At 44.9% G+C, this 20,330-nt stretch overlaps 1 protein-coding gene across 2 annotated transcripts in view; it reads right to left on the reverse strand.

Moving 5' to 3' along the window:
* The window catches only part of DDX17 (DEAD-box helicase 17), a 24,043-nt gene extending 8,188 nt beyond the window's left edge, over nucleotides 1-15,855 (reverse strand). For both annotated transcript variants that reach the window (XM_033189575.1, XM_033189581.1), the window contains exons 1-11: nucleotides 15,471-15,855; nucleotides 10,364-10,514; nucleotides 7,680-7,779; nucleotides 6,725-6,858; nucleotides 6,361-6,426; nucleotides 3,675-3,816; nucleotides 3,067-3,227; nucleotides 2,811-2,983; nucleotides 2,183-2,293; nucleotides 1,872-1,933; nucleotides 244-303 (exon numbers count right to left, since the gene is read on the reverse strand). In XM_033189575.1, the coding sequence (XP_033045466.1) occupies nucleotides 244-303; nucleotides 1,872-1,933; nucleotides 2,183-2,293; nucleotides 2,811-2,983; nucleotides 3,067-3,227; nucleotides 3,675-3,816; nucleotides 6,361-6,426; nucleotides 6,725-6,858; nucleotides 7,680-7,779; nucleotides 10,364-10,514; nucleotides 15,471-15,520 (1,210 nt within the window). In that variant the 5' untranslated portion in view covers nucleotides 15,521-15,855. The remainder of the gene's footprint in view (nucleotides 1-243; nucleotides 304-1,871; nucleotides 1,934-2,182; nucleotides 2,294-2,810; nucleotides 2,984-3,066; nucleotides 3,228-3,674; nucleotides 3,817-6,360; nucleotides 6,427-6,724; nucleotides 6,859-7,679; nucleotides 7,780-10,363; nucleotides 10,515-15,470) is intronic.
* Nucleotides 15,856-20,330: the final 4,475 nt, after the last annotated feature.

Here is a 20,330-nt window from a genome sequence, read left to right on the forward strand (position 1 = left end):
AAAGCCTGTTTGTTAGGAGCAGGAAGAGACTTTGAAAATAAAAGGGGGGTGGGGGAAACCAAAGTTTAAAAAAAATTGTGGGGGGCGGGGAACGGGGAGAATCACCCTTTGTATTCTTTTCTTTCAAATATTTATCTAATCACATGTATATACAACTTTCTAAACTTGAAGTTTGAATTTGAAATGAGAAATCTTTAAACCAAGATACATATACCATTGACAGAGACGCCTATCTATACAAACCTAGCCCACGGGAGGCTACATCTGTAGCAATAAGGATGGGTGCCTTTCCAGAACGGAACTCTGTAAAAACAAACAATAATCATCATCAAATAAGCATTCCTAGCTATCTGATCTGTTTACATCACTATGTTAAAATTTCAAATAATGGTGTCAGAAAATCCCAAGCTCTTATAATGACAGACAGTGATTCTTTTGAAAACCTTTATCACACTCATCTTCAGCAGTACAATAAAGAGTCACCTCTACTAATAACAAAATACCGTTAAGATAGTGTGGCAATTTGTTAACATAATTAACATGAACTAGAATTTTTTCCCTTTGAAGTTATTTCCCAAATGAGACACAATCAAAAGCTGGGGTTTGGTAGGAAACAAGTTTCAAAGATACAAAATGAAAAGAACTGAATTTCCCCCCAAGAGGTATGCATATTATTTCTATTTCTTTTTCTTTTTGAGATGGAGTTTCGCTCTTATTGCCGAGGCTGGAGTGCAGTGGCGCAATCTCGGCTCACGGCAACCTCCGCCTCCTGGGTTCAAGCGATTCTCCTGCCTCAGTCTCCCAAGCAGCTGGGAGTACAGGCATGTGCCACCAAGCCAGGCTAATTTTGTATTTTAGTCGAGATGGGGTTTCTCCCTGTTGGTCAGGCTGGTCTCAAAACTCAGCCTCAGGTGATTCGCCTGCCTTGGCCTCCCAAACTGCTGGGATTACAGGCATGAACCACCGCGCCTGGCCGCATATTATTTCTTAAATAAGATATGGCCTCTTCCATTTCTCAATGGCTTCCCTTAAGAGTAGTCCTGAAAAAAAGGACTGAAAGGAAATATGCTAAAATATGACTCACTAATTAAGAAACATTTTAAAAAATATTTCAGTAACAGTTTAATTCTCCCCAAATGGTAGTTATATTTTTATAATCAGAAGGAAAAAATTGAAGACTTTATTAATAAAGGGAGGGTGGTGCAAGCTGTGACAAAGTTGAAAGAGCCACATGCTAAAAAGTGCCCTCAGTAATTCAATTAACTATACAGCAGGGGCAAGACAAACTGGCCTTTGGGCCACATCTGGCACAACACCAATTTTTGCAAATAAATATTGTTGGAACACAGCCACGTTATCTCTGAGACAGGGTCCCACTCTGTTACCCAGGCTGGAGTGCAGTGGCACGATTTTGGCTCACTCCAACCTCTGTCTCCTAGACTCAAGCAATCCTCCCACCTCAATCTCCAGAGTAGCTGGGGTTACAGGCGCGCACCACCAAGCTTGGCTAAGTTTTGTTTTTTTTTGTTTTTTTAGCGACAGTATTTCACTATGTTGCCCAGACTAGCCTTGAACTCCTGGGCTCAGGTGATTCATGCACCTCGGCCTCCCAAAGTGTTGGGATTATAGGCATGAGCCACCAACAGTGCCCAGTCCAGGCCATTACTCTACATATTATCTATGGCCTACAGCTTTTGTCCTAAAACAGCAGCGCTGAATGGCTGTAACAGAGACCACCATTTGGTTTACAAAGCCAAGCACACTTCCTATCTGGCCCTTTACAGAAAGTTTGCCTATCCCTGAAATAGAGCATGGACATTCACTTACGGGGGGGAAAAAAATCGACAGAAAATGCTTAGTTTTAAACTTACCATTAAGTACCCAATCTCTTTCTGGTTGACTCTTGTCTCCATGGATACACATAGCTGGCCAACTATCAGAAAAAAAGTAACCAATATTTTTTAAATATTTTAAAATGGGGAAAATCAAACTTTAAAGCCAAATGCTATAATGCAATTTTTGTAAGGTTTGTCAGGCTTCATGAATAGATGACTGTGCTCATTAAAAGAGCAAACTGCATGGATAGGCATTATTGAAATATTACACAGCATTTGGAATACCAATTTAGAAATTTCCAGTTAACTATAAAACCAGAGGTTAACTGCCTTGGTGCTATACTCACCCATCTCTGCGCATCCTTCGAGTCAGATCATCACAGCGTCTCTTTGTCTCCACAAATATTATTGTTTTGTTTTCCTTTTCAGCCATTATTTCTTCCATTAGTTGGATCAATCTGAAAACAAGACCAATAATGCAGTCATCACACAGAAAGTATCTATTATGTGGAAGATTACGTCTACAGTATCAACTCCCAAAGCTATAGTACTTTCTTTGCACATTACGTTTTTAAAATTTTTAATAAACATTAATATAGAGTCCTGAGTCAGGTTCTGCTATGTGCTCAAGAAATACTAACTCCTACCACTCATACCATCCTTACAGCAAGTCTCAAGTGAGTGGTATTATTCCCATTTCCCAGATGAAGAAATTGCGGCACCAAGACATAAAATTGTGCAAAATTATACAGCTGGTAATCAGCAGAGCTGAGATTCAAACTCAAGAATTCAGAATCCTTGCATTTAACCATAACGCTCTGACAAATGATATAAAGATGGATTATCAGAAAGTTAGCAATGCTTTTAATGCTTTCAGGCCTCAAAATATACTGGTTTCTGTAATACTGATTTTGGAGGGTTAATAGAAAAGGTTTATTGGTATTATCAAATGAGAGCATAAAATCTCTTTCATACTTGTGGTCTTTTTCACTTTCCATGCAGACATCCACTATCTGGAGGATGTTGTGGTTGGCACTCAACTCCAGATTGCCTACGTTGATCTGGGTGTAATCACGAAGGAAATCCTCTGCAAGCTGTCTTACTTCTTTTGGCCAGGTTGCGCTCCACATCAATGTCTGCCTATCAGGCTATCAAAAAAGGAAAGGCTTTCTTTCAGGCTAAGGAGTTTGGACAAATGGCATAAAGACTGCTTATTATTAGTTTTACGTACCCTGATTTGGTCAACAATTTTACGGATCTGGGGTTCAAACCCCATATCAAGCATTCTGTCAGCTTCATCCAACACAAGGTAAGTACATCGGCGAAGATTTGTCTTTCCTGACTCCAGGAAATCTATCAGACGTCCAGGAGTGGCTATGCAGATCTCAACACCTGTAAAACAAAACCAATTATCGAGCAAATCAGTTAGGTGCAGTGGCTCACACCTGTATTCCAGCACTTTGGGAAGTGGAGGCGGGAAGATAGCTTGAGGCTGGGAGTTCACAACCAGCCTGGTCAACATAGCAAGACTCCAACTCTACAAAAACGCAGCAGCACCAGCCCTGGTAGCTGTACTCAATGCTGCAGAGAAGCTAAATTTTAACAAAGTACCTGCAAAAGCACGATGCCAGGATTTATGTACAATCACCAAATCCTCACAAAGTTTCCAGTCATGTTGAACTTTCTCTCTCAAAATAGCTATTTTGGTCACATCTGAGAATTTCTAAGCTGCTGAAATTCTGAGTTTTTCACAAGAACCCACTTTTTTCTCCAATTTCATCCACAGGAATTGGTCAAGATAAACTAACAATTCTTTTACACTATACATTGTTTTATTACCTCTTTCCAAGTCTCGAATCTGGGGACCTTTAGGAGCACCTCCATAAATACAAGTACTCTTCAATCTAGAACATTTGCCATAGTCATCAGCCACCTGCTGTACTTGCTGGGCAAGCTCTCTGGTAGGAGCCAGAACTAGACACTGAAATCAACAAAAAGACACTTGAGACCCCACCCAAGGTTTAAAAACAAACAAACAAAAAAACCAAAAATCTCTGTTGTCTAATCTAGTACATTAAAAGTGATGGAGTGAAGATTGAAAGCAGGGAATATTAGTAGAACGGAATGTAGAAAAAATTATTAGAACTTCATATTTAGCATTTGGAATGATACTGGTATCCTCGTCACTTTTACTATGACACATTATCAATTGTTATAGTTTATATGTACTATTTAAGTGCACAGACTGTATTACCTGGTTTTAAGTATACAATTCTCATTTACAGGTTGAGCATCCTAAACCCGAAAAACCAAGATGTTCCAGCATTACTTTAAGAATCATATTGGTCCTCAAAATTTGGATTTGTTTTGTTTTGTCTCACTCTATCGCCCAGGCTGGAGGGCAGTGGTGCAATGTCAGCTCATTGTAACCTCTGCCTCCTGGGTTCAAATGATTCTCCTACACCTCAGTCTCCTGAGTAGCTGGGTCTGAAGGCATGCGCCACCACGCCCAGCTAATTATTATATTTTTGTAGAGATGGGGTTTCCCCATGTTGGCCAGGCTAGTCTTGAACTCCTGACCTCAAGTGATCTGCCCACTTTGGACTCCCAAAGTGCTGGGATTACAGGTGTGAGCCACTGTGCCTGGCCTAAAATTTGAAACTTTGGATGGTCAACCTGACCTAAACTAGAAGTCACAAAACTGGCAGAATGACACATTCCTGACCTCTAGTTTAAGCACTTCACCAGGTAGATAAGGCAAAAACAATGAAAATTTACATGTAATCTGACAAGACTGTGTACAATCTGGCCAAATAATACAAAAATCAAGGTATCATATACCAAATTATGAAACTTGCTTTGTATACTGATCCATTAGATATGAACTAATAATGCTGTCAGACATATACTATGTATTACATAAAGTAGTGCATTATTTCTTTTTGTGAATATCTTGAGACATATTGTACATGTTCATAAATATATACAACAAATGCAAGCTTAATTCTTTTTTTTTTTTTTTTTTTGAGGCGGAGTCTCGTTCTGTCGCCCGGACTGGAGTGCAGTGGCCAGATCTCAGCTCACTGCAAGCTCCGCCTCCCAGGTTTACGCCATTCTCCTGCCTCAGCCTCCCGAGTAGCTGGGACTACAGGCGCCGCCACCTCGCCCGGCTAGTTTTTTTGTATTTTTAGTAGAGACGGGGTTTCACCGTGTTAGCCAGGATGGTCTCGATCTCCTGACCTCGTGATCCGCCCGTCTCGGCCTCCCAAAGTGCTGGGATTACAGGCTTGAGCCACCGCGCCCGGCCGCAAGCTTAATTCTTAAAGTTAAAAAGTAGGCCGGGCGTGGTGGCTCACACCTGTAATCCCATTATCTTGGGAGGCTGAGGCAGGATCACCTGAGGTCAGGAGTTCGAGACCAGTCTGGCCAACACAGTGAAACCCCGTCTCTACTAAAAAGACAAAAATTAGCTGCGTGTGGTGGCGCATGCCTGTAATCCCATCTACTTGGGAAGCTGAGACAGGATAATCGCTTGAACCCGGGAGGCAGAGGTTGCAATGAGCTGAGATTGTGCCAACAATGTACTCCAGTGTGGGCAACCAAGAGCAAAACTCCGTCTCAAAAGAAAAAAAAAAAGGACACATTCAATGCCAGGCGTGGTGGCTCCCAGCACCCTGGGGAGGCGGAGGCGGGTAGATCACCTGAGGTCAACAGTTCCAGACCAGCCTGGCCAACATAGCAAAACCCCATCTCTATTAAAAATACAAACATTAGCCGGGCGTGGTGGTGCACACTGTAATCCCAGCTACTCAGGAGGCTGAGGCAGGAGAATGGCTTAAACCTGGGAGGCGGAGGTTGCAGTGAGCTGAGATCTTGCCACTGTACTCCAGCCTGGGCTACAGAGTGAGACTATGTATCCCCCCCCCAAAAAAAAAAAAAAAAAGGGCTGGATGCAGCGGCTCATGCCTGTAACTCCAGCAATTTGGGTGGCTGAGGCAGGCTGATCACCTGAGGTCAGGAGTTTGAGACTAGCCTGACCAACACGGAGAAACCCATCTCTAGTAAAAATACAAAATTAGCTGGGCATGGTGGCACATGCCAGTAATCCCAGCTACTCAGGAGGCTGAGGCAGGAGAATCGCTTGAACCCAGGAGGCGGAGGTTGTGGTGAGCCAAGATCACACCGTTGCACTCCAACCGGGCAACAAGAGCGAAACTCCAAAAAAAAAAAAAAAAACAAAAAAAAAAAACCCAGAAAACACTTGACTCTACTACACAGTAAGTGCCCATATAGCATGCATAGTTTCTTTAAGAGTAAGACTTTGATTCAAATGTAAGCTCAGCTATTCAACTGCTGAGTGATCTTGGGTAAGTCATTTAATTGCAAGTAAGAAAAGAATGGAACCATTTCCAGGTATGGAGGGTGTGGTGAACAGTACAAACGAATAATGTAAAGCACCACGCCTAAATCGTCGCTAAATTGTAGTTTTTCTTAGAATTACAAAGAAACTGAAGAACACACTTACAATTGGGCCATCTCCCCTTTCCAAGTATGGCTGGTGGTTAATATGAACAATCGCAGGCAGGAGATACTGTGAAGGAGGGAAAGAATGACAACCTCACACTTAGAAGTACAATCTAAGATACTTAATACTATCTTAGTAATTACTGAATTAATGCATAAATAGGAAAGTGAAAAAACAGAACTCACCATTGCTACATACAGCAGGCAATGTAAATTTGAACACAAAATACTTCCATATATTTAATAACTAAAATAGTACCTACACTATCTGAACAGCATTTCTATGAAGAACTGAGAACGTATGATAATCAGAATAGCAAAATAAGTTACCACAGTATCAAGGATCTTCTCTTGCTCATACATACCGCCAACGTCTTCCCAGAGCCAGTCTGAGCAATGCCCACCATGTCCCGGCCACTAAGAGCCAACGGAAATCCCTGGCACTGAATTGGAGTTGGTTCTGTAAAGTGCTGATCCATCAACACATCCATTACATATTCTGTAAGAGAATTTTATTTTACACATTTTATTGTGTTTAAGGGCACAAACCAAAAGAGTTGTTAAAAAAAACTTTTAAGCTCACTAAAGTAAGATTTACCCAGCTTCATCTCTCCAAAGAGTTTTCTTTATCTACTGGATCTCCGACTAGCTTTACCGTAAAGCTGCTCTGGGCCAGGCTAGGTGGCTCATGCCTGTAATCCTAGCACTTTGGGAGGCTGAGGCCCGTGGAGGTCAGGAGTTGACCAGCCTGGTCAACATGGTGAAATCCTGTCTCTACTAAAAATACAAAAATTAGCCAGGAGTGGTGGCGGGCGCTTGTAATCCCAGCTACTCGGGAAGGTGAAGCAGAATCGCATGAACCCGGGAGGCGGAGGAGGCAGTGAGCTGAGATCGCGCCACTGCACTTCAAACTGGGTGACAAAGTTGAGACTCCATTAAAAAAAAAAAAAAAAGCTGCGATAATAGTCTACCTCTCCCAGAAATTTGAAAAACCATAACCCTAAAGCATCTAACAGGACATGGGAACATGGTAGTCATTTATTGTTTACCAAATTCACATTATGTCCAGCTAGAAAGCAATTTCATGTTGATGTTTTCTAAAAGGCAGAGGGCAAAACCCTAGAAAAAGATAAAAACTTAAAAAAAAAAATTCTCAGTCTAAATACAAGAACAGAAGAACTGATGACCATAAAACCATAAAAACAATCTCTTGTCCTTTCAACAAAACCCCAAGCCTGGCTCAAAGAGTTTAACCTACTACCCATGTCTCCCATTCAACCCAATTTAACGAATTAAGGCTCTAGACTGAAGAATACTTACGTGGGAAGTTAGCATGATGGAAGGCAAACACGGGTTTAGGACAAACGTCCCCCCCTCTCACTGTAATCTCTTTCTTTCGGCGTAGCTCATCAACCTCATACTATGGAAAAAAATTAAATAAGACAAGTTAGTAAACTAGTTACTCTAAACATTCAGAATTTATGTTCTTTTTTTTTTGAGACGGAGTCTCACTCTGTCGCTGGGGCTGCAGTGCAGTGGCCGGATCTCAGCTCACTGCAAGCTCCGCCTCCCGGGTTCACGCTATTCTCCTGCCTCAGCCTCCCGAGTAGCTGGGACTACAGGCGCCCGCCACCTCGCCCGGCTAGTTTTTTGTATTTTTTAGTAGAGACGGGGTTTCACCGTGTTAGCCAGGATGGTCTCGATCTCCTGACCTCGTGATCCGCCCGTCTCAGCCTCCCAAAGTGCTGGGATTACAGGCTTGAGCCACCGCGCCCGGCCAGAATTTATGTTCTAAGCTAGCTGAGCAATTATCCAGTCCACAGCTATGATGGCAAATGTTTAATAGTTTACATGGTACTTTCATGCGTATCATTTTAATTTTGCAAGGCTCCTACTTACTTTGTAAGTTAATTAACAATGTAGGTGATTAAGAGTTCCACTTTCTACAGGAGAAAACAGGTAAGTAACTTGCCCAAGGTCAGAACGAGGAGGAAAAAAAGTGGAACTTGGACACAAGTACTCTTTCCATTACACTTTCTTCTGAAAGAGTAACCATTTCATGTGTAGAGTCCAAAAAACAATGATAACGAGGTACAAGAACAGACAATGTTGGCTGGGCATGGTGGCTCCCACCTATAATCCCAGCACTTTGGGAGGCTGAGGTGGGTGGGTCACTTGAGGTCAGGAGTTTGATACCAGCCTGGCCAACATGGTGAAACCCCGCCTCTACTGAAAAAAACAAAAAAATAAAAATAAAATTAGACAGGCGTGGTGGCACGCGTCTGTAATCCCAGCTACTCGGGAGGCTGAGGCAGGAGAATTGCTTGAACCTGGGAGGCAGAGGTTGCAGCGAGCCAAGATCATGCCACAGCACTCTAGCCTGTGGAACACAGCGATACTTCATCTCAAAAAAAGAAAAAAGACAATGCCAATGTATCTTTTTCACTAACAGATGAAAAGACATGACCTAATATACAATAGTTTCAATCATGTATAACAAACAGATTAGTAAGCATTATCAACAAATGAGAACAAATTCAATGCATATTGAAACTGGTCCCCTTTTATGAGTATTGGGGTCTTAGTTAAGAATGTATAAGAGGCCGGGCACGGTGGCTCAAGCCTGTAATCCCAGCACTTTGGGAGGCCGAGACGGGCGGATCACGAGGTCAGGAGATCGAGACCATCCTGGCTAACACAGTGAAACCCCGTCTCTACTAAAAATACAAAAACTAGCTGGGCGAGGCGGCGGGCGCCTGTAGTCCCAGCTACTCGGGAGGCTGAGGCAGGAGAATGGCGTAAACCCGGGAGGCGGAGCTTGCAGTGAGCTGAGATCCGGCCACTGCACTCCAGTCCGGGCGACAGAGCGAGACTCCGCCTCAAAAAAAAAAAAAGAATGTATAAGAAAGGCTATAATCCCAGCACTTTGGGAGGCCGAGACGGGTGGATCACGAGGTCAGGAGATCGAGACCATCCTGGCTAACACGGTGAAACCCCGTCTCTACTAAAAAATACAAAAAACTAGCCGGGCGAGGTGACGGGCGCCTGTAGTCCCAGCTACTTAGGAGGCTGAGGCAGGAGAATGGCTTCACCCGGGAGGCGGAGCTTGCAGTGAGCTGAGATACGGCCACTGCACTCCAGCCTGGGCGATAGAGCGAGATTCCGTCTCAAAAAAAAAAAAAAGAATGTAAAGAAAGGCCGGGCGCAGTGGCTCACACCTGTAATCCCAGCACTTTGGGAGGCAGAGGTGGGTGATCACTAGGTGATCGTGAGATGGAGACCAGTCTGACCAACATGGAGTTGGTGGTCCATGTTCTCCCTCCAACATGGAGGGAGAAACCCTGTTTCTTGCACTCCAGCCTGGGTGACAGAACAAGATTCCATCTCCAAAAAAAACACAAAAAAACAACATACCGGCTGGGCGTGTGTAATCCCAGCACTTTGAGAGGCCATGGCAGGTTAATCGCCTGAGGTCCAAGGTCTGGAGTTCGAGACCAGTCTGCCCAACATTGTGAAACTTCGTCTCTACTAAAACTACAAAAAGTTAGCCAGGCATGGTGGCGGGTGCCTGTAATCCTAGCTACTCGTGAGGCTGAGGCAGCAGAATCGCTTGAATGCAGGTGGCGGAGGTTGCAGTGAGCCAAGATCATGCCATTGCACTCTAGCCTGGGCAACAAGAGTGAAACTCTGTCTCAAAAAAAAAAAAAAAAAAAAAAAAAAAATCATCTGGGTGCAGTGGCTCACGCCTGTAATCCCAGCACTTTGAAAAGCTGAGCAGGTAGTTTGCTTGAGGTAGGGAGTTCGAGACCAGCCTGGGGAACATGGCAAAACCCAGTCTCTACAAAAAGGAAAAAAAAAAAAAATTAACCAAAAGTTTTTTGTAAGAAAAATACCACCACACTGGAATAAAATGTAAAACAGCAACAGCAGCGTATGAATAAATTCTAACCAATGTATCTACTTGGTTCAATAATCTGTACATTAAAATACACATGTAAACTTACTGGTGTCAGTCTTGCTACTTCTGGATGTTCCACATAAAAATTTTTCTCAAACTTGGGGAGCTCACTCAAATCCCACTTTTTTTTACGCAAACGCTCCCCAGGATTACCAAATTTCTTCGGGGGAAGGCCACCACCACCTCTTGCTCCAAATCTAGAACAACAGAATTTTTAGTTAGTTCATCAGTACTTTCAAAGCAATGTATCGTACATGCCATAAAAACATTCAAAAAGGATGGAGTTCTAGGGATACTACCAGCCTACCTCCAAAAAGACCATTTTATTTACTTCTATTTAAAAGTATGGAGAACTGTGTAAAACTTCCTTTACTACCCAACAATACTGTTTTGTGAGTATGTCTACAATAGGTGAAAAGTTAAAAACTCCTTTATTAAGAGAAATACATCCTAGGGATTACAATCAGATTCTGGATCCAGACATGGTTTTGAGTTTTGATTCTGCCACTTACTGTGTAATTTGAATATAATTATTTAACTTCTACATACCTTAGTTTCCTATGCAAAGCAGAAATAATACCACCTATTTCAGAGGCTGCTGAGAAAATGATCTAATAATGTGCAATGTGCTATCAAAGTATCTGGCATAGCCAGCACCCAGTACAAGTTAGCATCATTTCATTCAACAAATAGTTATTAGGTACCAAGTTATTAGGAACCAAGTATGTATCAGTTACTGTTTTAAGTGGTGCTGTGCTGGAGTTACAAAATAAAACAAAAACAAGTCTCTACTCTTGGGTAACAGACATGCAGGCAAAGAATGATATTAGTTGAAGTTTCAATTAAAGGCAAGATTGTGGACAAGGAGGAAAATATACTCCAAGCAAGCCCCTCAATCTTAGAATAGCTTCTTGGGACCACTCCTCCATGTGATAAGCACTCCACTTGTCTGCTAATCTGCAAAGCAAAACTGGGCCCTGGAAAGGCCTTGGTAGACTGGTCTTCATATTTAGCTTACGCTAATAAAAGAGCCGAGCCTGCCCGGATCAGTGGCTCACGACTGTAATCCCTAGCTACTTGGGAGGCTGAGGTGGGAGAACTGCTGGAACTTGGGAGGCGGAGGTTGCAGTGAGCTGAGATGGCACCATAGCACTCCAGCCTGGTAGACAGAGGGAGGCTCCGTCAAGACAGACAGACAGAAAGACAGGAAAGAAAGGCAGAAAAAGACAGAAAGAAAAGAAAAGAAAGAAAAAAAAGGCCGGGCGCGGTGGCTCAAGCCTGTAATCCCAGCACTTTGGGAGGCCGAGACGGGCGGATCACGAGGTCAGGAGATCGAGACCATCCTGGCTAACACGGTGAAACCCCGTCTCTACTAAAAAAAAATACAAAAAATTAGCCGGGCGAGATGGCAGGCGCCTGTAGTCCCAGCTACTCGGGAGGCTGAGGCGAGAGAATGGCGTAAACCCGGGAGGCGGAGCTTGCAGTGAGCTGAGATCCGGCCACTGCACTCCAGCCTGGGCGACAGAGCGAGACTCCGTCTCAAAAAAAAAAAAAAAAAAAAAAAAAAAGAAAGAAAAAAAAAGAGCTGAACATAGATTTATGACCCTTCCTTCTTTGGTCTCTACTTTTATCTTCTATCTCCTTCTTGTTCCCAAATGGTATTATTAATTTGCAGGAAAAAAAACACTAACAAGACTTATTTAAGGCTTTAACACTCAACTAATTACTTAAGATCAACTTCTGGCTTTTTATAAACCTTTCACAACAGATAAGCCCAAGGGGAATACAAATATGACCACTGGCCAAAGCTAAAATTTAAGAAATCAGAAGCTACTTTTCCTAGAAGAATCTTAACACTAAGATGGCCTTCATTTTCCCTATTTCGATCTTGTGCAGTGCAGGTCTTCGGCATACACAAACTGTATAGCATTTCTTCACTCAGTTTCTTTACTCCGTGTAAAATACTGTACTAAATTTAGTTTCCTTTTCCCACTCTAACCCATTTGTAACTTCACCTTTATTATAAAGTTCCACTTTATCATTGATAGGCAAGTAGGTGTATTTATTCTACAGGGCCTCATTTCCTGAAATTCAAAGCCATTAGAAGACTGGTTTAACCAGCTAGACATTCCTCTAAATACACACATAACAAAAACTGATGGCAGGAGATTTTATTGGGATCACTGGATACCTACACTCAACAGTCAGAACTTGGCTAATTCCATTTATACCACTACTGAGTAAGACAAATTAAGAATCAGAACAGGAAGAGCACAAAGCATAGGGATACACGTGTCAGAGACATCTTTAACATGATCCTCAGCTTAAGGCTTATTACTGAACAGACCAAAAGGCCACCTCAATTGCCACTCCCAACACACTTGCAAATGAAGCAGATAAATAAGGTACTTTTCAAGAGGTAGAAAGTCTTTGGATTATCACTCTTGCAAATTATAAAATACTTAATTGTTACTGCTGCATTGCAATGCTACCCAAACCTTACTGATTTAGGAAAAACTAGAACTTTTGAAAGTAAGATTCCTGTTAAGGCTTTAAACTGATGATTATCATTTATGTATTTTTTTCCCTCTCTCCTTATTTCCCTGGCTATTTATTCAAGACATACTATTCTACACTAAACATGTAATTTGAAACATGGGGTTTTTGGAAAATACGCCGTCTTCCATGTTTATAATTAATGCTGACATAATTAATGACCTCAAAATTCAAGAAAACCTCTCACTTTCGAGCTTATCCATACCATCTTTAAATACGCACATCATACTCTCTGGTATACTATGAGGCTCAAATGTTTTTATCCAGTCAGTAATAAGTTTAATTTGGCTTTGCAAAAAAAATTCACCTTTGAAGATTCATATAATAACATTAAAAACCACATATTAACATTCATATATTAACATTAAAAACCATCACATGTACAATGCATATCATTTTTGCATCACACACGTGAAACACATGAACTGACCTCACCTATTCCTTTTTCAAAATAACCACCAATTCAACTGTGTAGCATTCAGTTAAGAGTAAAACAGCAATTCAAATGATCAAGAACATTTCTTGGGAAAGGGAGAGTTGTGACAAAGATCTTACAAAAGAAGGCCAATTCGTTTGAAATTTTTAAAAAATGTCATCTGATACTCAAAGAGTTAAAGTATGGATCAGTAATTCACTTTTTTCCTTTCAAATAACTTACTGAAGCATATATATGGTGAAAGGAAATATTAAACCAAACAGCCATGGTAAAGAAACAGAACACTATTAGTACCTTGTATCCCCTCTATGTGCCTATTTCAAGTTTACAACTTTCACCCTAATAACCACTACCTTGAATTTTGTTAACCATTCCCTTTCCTGTCATATTTGCACATATCCTTAAATGTGTCGCCCTACCACAACTTGCTTTTTAGCTCAACATGTCTGTGACTTATCCACATTCATTCAAGTTCTTTTCTCTTTTTCACGGCTGATTAAATTGTATTCAATTGCACGAATACCCACAATTTATGGAGACATTTGAGTTGTTTCCAATATTCTGTTAGCACAAATGCTGGCATATAAACTTTTCCGTACAAGGATCCTGGGGCACGTGTGCAAGGATTTCTCTAGGCATTACAGTCTAGGGTATAAAGCTTAGGGAGGAATTACTGGGCTGTTTTCAACTTTTTTAGATAATCTTAAAATATTTTTCTAAGTGGTTGTACTGAAATTCACTTCTAAACTCAGCAATACTGTCAAACACAAGCAAACATTCCATCTCTCGTCCTTTAAACAATGAAATCAAATATCTTCCTTCCTAATAAGGTATAAATCAAAATAATTTTGTAAAAAGTGGCAACTGAAGTGCTTGTGACTAGTAGATCCAGTAGTTGTGCATCTGAACCACAAAAGACAAAAACGTTTGGGGAAAATATGGTTAATAGAGCGCCTACTACATACAGCGAGACTATTACATCCATTATCTCTTAATTCCTGACAACACACCAAAGTAAAGGCAATTATTACCACCTTCCTCAGAGGAAACAAGCTCACAAAAGTTACGGATCTTGACCAAAGTCACACACACATATAAAGTGGCGTCACATTACTCTTTTTGGAAGCAAGGGGCAGGGGATCGGAGTTTCGCTCTGCTGGCCAGGCTGGAGTGCAGTGGCGCGATCTCCATTCACTGCACCCTCCGCCTCCCAAGTTCAAGCGATTCTCGTGCCTCAGCCTCCCGAGTAGCTGGGATTACAGGCATGCGCCACCAAGCCAGGCTAATTTTGTATTTCAGTATAGACGGGGGTTTCTCCATGTTGGTTAGGCTGGTCTCGAACTCCCGACCTCTGGTGATCCGCCCGCCTCGGCCTCCCAAGGTTTTGGGATTACAGGCCTGAGGCCTGCGCCCGGCCCACAATACCAATAACTTTCTAGCGAGGCAGAATAGTTGATGCTGCAGTCCAATTAGAGAAAAAAGGCCGAAATATTAAAACTAAATTAACGACCCCAAAAAAATCCTTCCCCCAAACACGGTCATTTAGATGGCAAGCAACTCCATTGCTTTACATCCCAATGCATTTCCTTCGACTTAAAATACGACTGAAGAGGATTAAAACCTATTTTTAAAAATGAGAAGCTGGTCTTTTCGTCTCCAGTGTCTTAAACAGTGAACTCTGGGGGAGAGAACGTCAAGGCTGCCATTTCGTGTAAAGCTTTCCTGGGCTGAAGTATTCTCTTAGGAAGATCCTTGTTTTTCCAGATGAACGCCGAGACCTCAAGACATCAAACGGCCCGCTCCAAGCGGCCAGGCCCGAGAACCGGGAAGCCAGGCGAGGCGCCTAAGCCCGGGCCGGGGCTGCTGCGGCCAGGCCGCCCCTCCCGATCCCCCGCGGGGCTGAGACGACGCCGGGCCGGGCCGCGCCACGACTACCTTTCGCAAAGAGAGGCCCAGCGTCGCCAAGCCGCCGCCCTCCTCGGGTCCCCAGTCACCCTGGGGCCGAGGCCCGCAAACGAAACCGCTGTCTGGCCTCGAGTCGCCTCGCCTCCCGGGGTCAGGAGCAGGACTCCCAGGCCCGCAGTCCGCCGGGCCTCCCCAGAAAGCAACTCCCCCACCCCCACCCCCACGCCAGGCCTCTCCTCTCCTCCCCCACCCTTACCCTCCACGGTCACGATCCCGGTCCCGGTCCCCAAAGCCTCCTCCGCGCATGGTCCCAAAAGGATAGAGATCTGGGAGCGGGGCACGGATGGCCGGGCTCGGGAGGGCCTGCGGCTCCGGTCTGGTGACGACCGATGGCGGCGGCGCCTCCGCTGTTGGGGCGGCGGCAGGCGCAGCGCTCTCTCGCTCCGACGCGCTGTCTCCCGTCGCAGACGCCACCGTCGCCGCCTCTCTCGTCGGAGACGGGAGCAAAACACAGAGAATCGGGGCTATAAAGCCGGTGGGCAGGTCTGGCTACGCTCAAACCGGGCAGTGCCGCGGTTTAGGCGTCTCCTTCCTTCCCAGCGACTGCACAAAATGGCGGCCGCCGCTGAGTCGGCTCCAACTTAACGCTGCGTACGGCGGAGACGATACGTAAACAGCGTCTCGGAATAGCCCGAGGGCTCCGCGGGGAACTACGGGTATTCTTGGAAGCGCTTTACGTCAGTTGCGACGATGGGCGTATTTTGCGGTCTGTACAAGAAAAACGAAGTACGGAGCGAGCGTAGAGTTCTCGCGCCACCTAAACTAAAACGTGGGGTGAGGTGGGAGGAAGCGCCTCTGGTGCGACGTAACATTCTTTGCGTCGTTAGCCGGCCCGCTGTTGCGAAGATGCGCAGTATGCGTAACGCATTCTGTTTAGAGAATAGAGGATTTTGCCTGATTCCGATCTCGGGACAGACCCCGCGGCCGGCTTGTGGAAGTTGCTTTGCAGAGACAATAACCGTCCTCCATATTGTTATCAAGTTTCAGGGTCTCCTGGTGCCAGAAGTCGGGAGGGTCTTAAGTTCCCTGGCTGGCCTTCCTACATGGCGCCGGCAGCCCTCTCGCCCCGCAGCCCTGGGCCCGCTGAGAATGGCGGCGGGCCCCGGCGCCATTTCCTTTCCGTTGCCTCTGCTGTTCTGTCTCCGGCAGCCATGATGGATGTGCCGTGTCCCTTTCTTTTGAGAGTTTGTGAGGTGGCGATGTCCCCTCCAGGTTAAAGCGTCCTCAGCTACAGTTGGTTCACACCGAGGTGCATTTTCTGAACCGTGTATTTTCACCGTCTCTGGCCAAACACAGCTGTTGCTAATACAGAAACAAAATGTGCTTGGAGGCCGGGCGCGGTGGCTCACGCTTGTAATACTAGCACTTTGGGAGGCCGAGGCGGGAGGATCACCTGAGGTCCGGAGTTCGAGACCAGCCTAGCCAAAATGGCAGAACCCTGCCTCTACGAAAAATACAGAATTAGCAGGGCATGGTGGCGGGCGCCTGTAGTCCCAGATACTTGGGAGGCTGAAGCAGGAGAATCGCTTGAAACCGGGAGTCGGAGGTCGCAGTGAGCCGAAATCCTGCCACTGCATTCCAGCTTGTCTCAAAAAAAAAAAAAAAAATTGGTTGGAGCCCCAGTGGACTCCGTGGGCACTTTGCTGCCGTTAAACGGCGCTCCTCAGAAGGCCCGGAGAAGACCCCAGCACTCTCGGGGGAACAAGGTTTCAGAGTGATGGTCTTTAGACGCATAAAAAGTGAAAGCTAAGGACAAATGTTTAACCAGACTAGCCCACGTTCTCTGCTCAATTCCTTCCAGACTGGCTTCCCTCTCCTTACCTGCTTCCTGTCCTCTCAAACTGCATTTTAAAGTTCCGCAAGCTTGGCCAAATGGCGTCACACAACTGTTGAGCGGTTAGGGCCCTCGAGACGGGCCCATCTAACGTCTCAATTCAACAGATGGGTAGAAGCGGGGAGATTTGGCCCCTCAGTGTGGGTGCTGAGTGTTTCCCAGATTATTGGGAACATAGCATTAAAAAAGGAGCTTCAAAAAGGCCCTTGAGGCCAGGCAAGGTGGCTCACGCCTGTAATCCCAGCACTTACGGAGGCTGAGGCAGGCAGATCACCTGAGGTCAGGAGTTCGAGACCAGTCTGGCCAACACGGTGAAACCCCGTCCCGTCTCTATTAAAAATGCAAAAACTAGCCAGGCGTGGTGCGTATGCCTGTAATCCCAGCTACTCAGGAGGCTGAGGCAGGAGAATCGCTTGAAACCGGGAGGCGGAGGTTGCAGCGAGCCAACTGCTCTCCAGCCTGGGCGACAGAGCTAGACTCTGTCTCAAAAAACAAAAGCCGTTGAAATGTCAGTTGCCCCGGAAACACAGAGACAGTCACGGACTCACAGGACAAGGGTCGAATGACTAAAAGGCCAGACACTGTGCCAGGTAGGCACTGGGTCAAGGTGGTGAACAAGTTCCTGCACTCACAGATTTTACACTCTAGGAGGGAGACAAAAAGTGTTTATGTCAAGCAGTTGCTAACTAAAATGAAAGCAAAGAAAAAGGGAAAAGAGAGAATGCATGTGTGCTTGTGAAGGAGGAGAGTATACAGGTTACACAGTGTTGGATTGGGCTCTCGGGAGGCCTCCCTGATCCAGTGACATCCAAGCACAGACCTAAAGTGAGGTATCTAGCCTTGCTGACAGAGGAAAGAGCAAGTGTGAAGGCCCTGAGGCCAAGTGTGGCTGAAATAGGACAAGGAGGAAAGACAGAAGAGGACTGTATCCTGAAGGGCTTGTAGGTGGCTGTAAGGCCTTTGTCTTTTCTTTCCAGTAAGGTGGAAACCTCTGGAAAATTTTAAGCAAAGTGACATAATAAAAGGACCCCTATGACTGCAGTGTGAATAAATTCAGAGTGAGGGAGGGCAGGAGCAGGCAGATTAAAAAGAGGTGAATGCAGTCATCCAGGCAAGAGATGATGAGGATTGCGAAGGGTTAATAGCATAAATAAAAGAACATGACCCAGGCCGGTGCAGTGGCTCACGCCTGTAATCCCAGCACTTTGGGAGGTCGAGGTGGGTGGATCATGAGGTCAGGAGTTCAAGACCAGGCTGGCCAAGATGGTGAAACCCCATCTAAACTACAAAAATTAGCCAAATGCGGGAGCGAGCACCTGTGATCCCAGCTACACGGGAGACTGAGGCAGGAGAATTGCTTGAACCCGGGCAGCAGAGGTTGCAGTGAGCCGAGATCGTGCCACTGCACTCCAGCCAAAAAAAAAAGAAAAAAAAAAAAAGAATATGACTCAGGCGAGTCTCAATCACTTTAAGGAGTTCATTTGCCAAGGTTAAGAACGCACTTGGGGAAAAAACACAGAACCACAGAAAAAGCAGTGGTCCATGTTTGTTTTCTGAGAAGAGTCTGGGGAACCTCAATTTTTAAAGGGAAGAAAGGAAAAATGTCGGGCGTGGTGGCTCAAGTCTGTAATCCCAGCACTTTGGGAGGCCGAGACGGGTGGATCACGAGGTCAGGAGATCGAGACCATCCTGGCGAACACGGTGAAACCCCGTCTCTACTAATACAAAAAACGAGCTGGGCGAGGTGGTGGGCGCCTGTAGTCCCAGCCACTTGGGAGGCTGAGGCAGGAGAATGGCGTGAACCCGGGAGGCGGAGCCTGCAGTGAGCAGAGATCCGGCCACTGCACTCCAGCCTGGGCGACAGAGCGAGACTCCGTCTCAAAAAAAAAGAAAGGAAAAAAAGCAGGTATAGGGAGGGTAGATAAAAGAGGCAAGCAGTTGCATTCTTCCGAGTCTTTTTTGTTGATGTTGTTGATTTCTTTCATCAAGGTTTTTTTTTGTTTTGGGTTTTTTTTGTTTTTTTTCTTTGAGACAAAATCTTGCTCTGTTGGCCAGACTGGAGTTCAGTAGCATGATCTGGGCTTATTGCAACCTCTGCCTCCCAGGTTCAAGCAATTCTCCCGCCTCAGCCTCCTGAGTACCTGGGATTACAGGCGCCCACCACCACGCCCGGTTAATTTTTGTATTTTTAGTAGAGATGGGATTTCAGCATATTGGCCAGGCTGGTCTCAAACTCCCAACCTCAGGTGATCCAACCGCCTCGGCCTCTCAAAAGTGCTAGGATTACAGGCTTGAGCCACCGCACCTGGCCTTTATCATCAAACTTTAAGTTCTGGGTTACATGTGCAAGATATGCAGATTTATTACACGAGAAAACGTGTGTCATGGTGGTTTGTTGCACAGATCAACCCCTTGCCTAGGTATTAGGCCCAGCATCCATTAGCTATTCTTCCTGATGCTCTCCCTCCCCCAACCCCCAACAGGTCCCCGTGTGTGTTGTTTCCCCGCTCCATGTGTCCATGTATCCTCTTCTGAGTCTTTGATTAGTCTTCACGGATGCTTTCTGCTCATGCTCAGTTAATCTGCATTTTCACATAAGATAAAATAATCATAGAGCAGAGGGCAGCAGTCAGACATGTGTTTGTCTCAGGTGAGCAGAGGGATGACTTTTTAGTTTTGTCCTTTGTCCTGTGCTTGTGATGATAAAACATCCATGTACATTGTCAGGGTGAAATTCAACATAACTGTTTTAGTGTAAAGATCTTGGAGGCCCACAAGGAATTTCTTTGTGGGCAGATTGTGAGAGGCCTATGTAGCTTTTTTTTTTAGAGACAGAGTCTCACTCTGTCGCCCAGGCTGCAATGGCGCGATCTCGGTTCACTGCAACTTCCACCTCCTGGGTTCAAGCAATTTTCCTGCCTCAGCCTTCTGAGTAGCTGGGATTACAAGCATGCGACACAAAGTTAATTTTTATATTTTTAGTAAAGACTGGCTTTTGCCATTACTGACCAGGCTGGTTTCAAACTGCTGACCTCAAGTGATCCACCCACCTTGGCCTCCCAAAGTGCTGGGATTGCATGGCCACCACACCTGGCCATCATTATATATTACGGTGTAATAATAATAAAAATAGGCCGGGCCTAATAGAAATAGTCTGGCTAGGCCGGGCGCGGTAGCTCAAGCCTGTAATCCCAGCACTTTGGGAGGCCGAGACGGGTGGAT

This window comes from Trachypithecus francoisi, unplaced genomic scaffold (genome assembly GCF_009764315.1).
Source record: "Trachypithecus francoisi isolate TF-2019V2 unplaced genomic scaffold, Tfra_2.0 Contig01580, whole genome shotgun sequence".
Taxonomy (NCBI): domain Eukaryota; kingdom Metazoa; phylum Chordata; class Mammalia; order Primates; family Cercopithecidae; genus Trachypithecus; species Trachypithecus francoisi.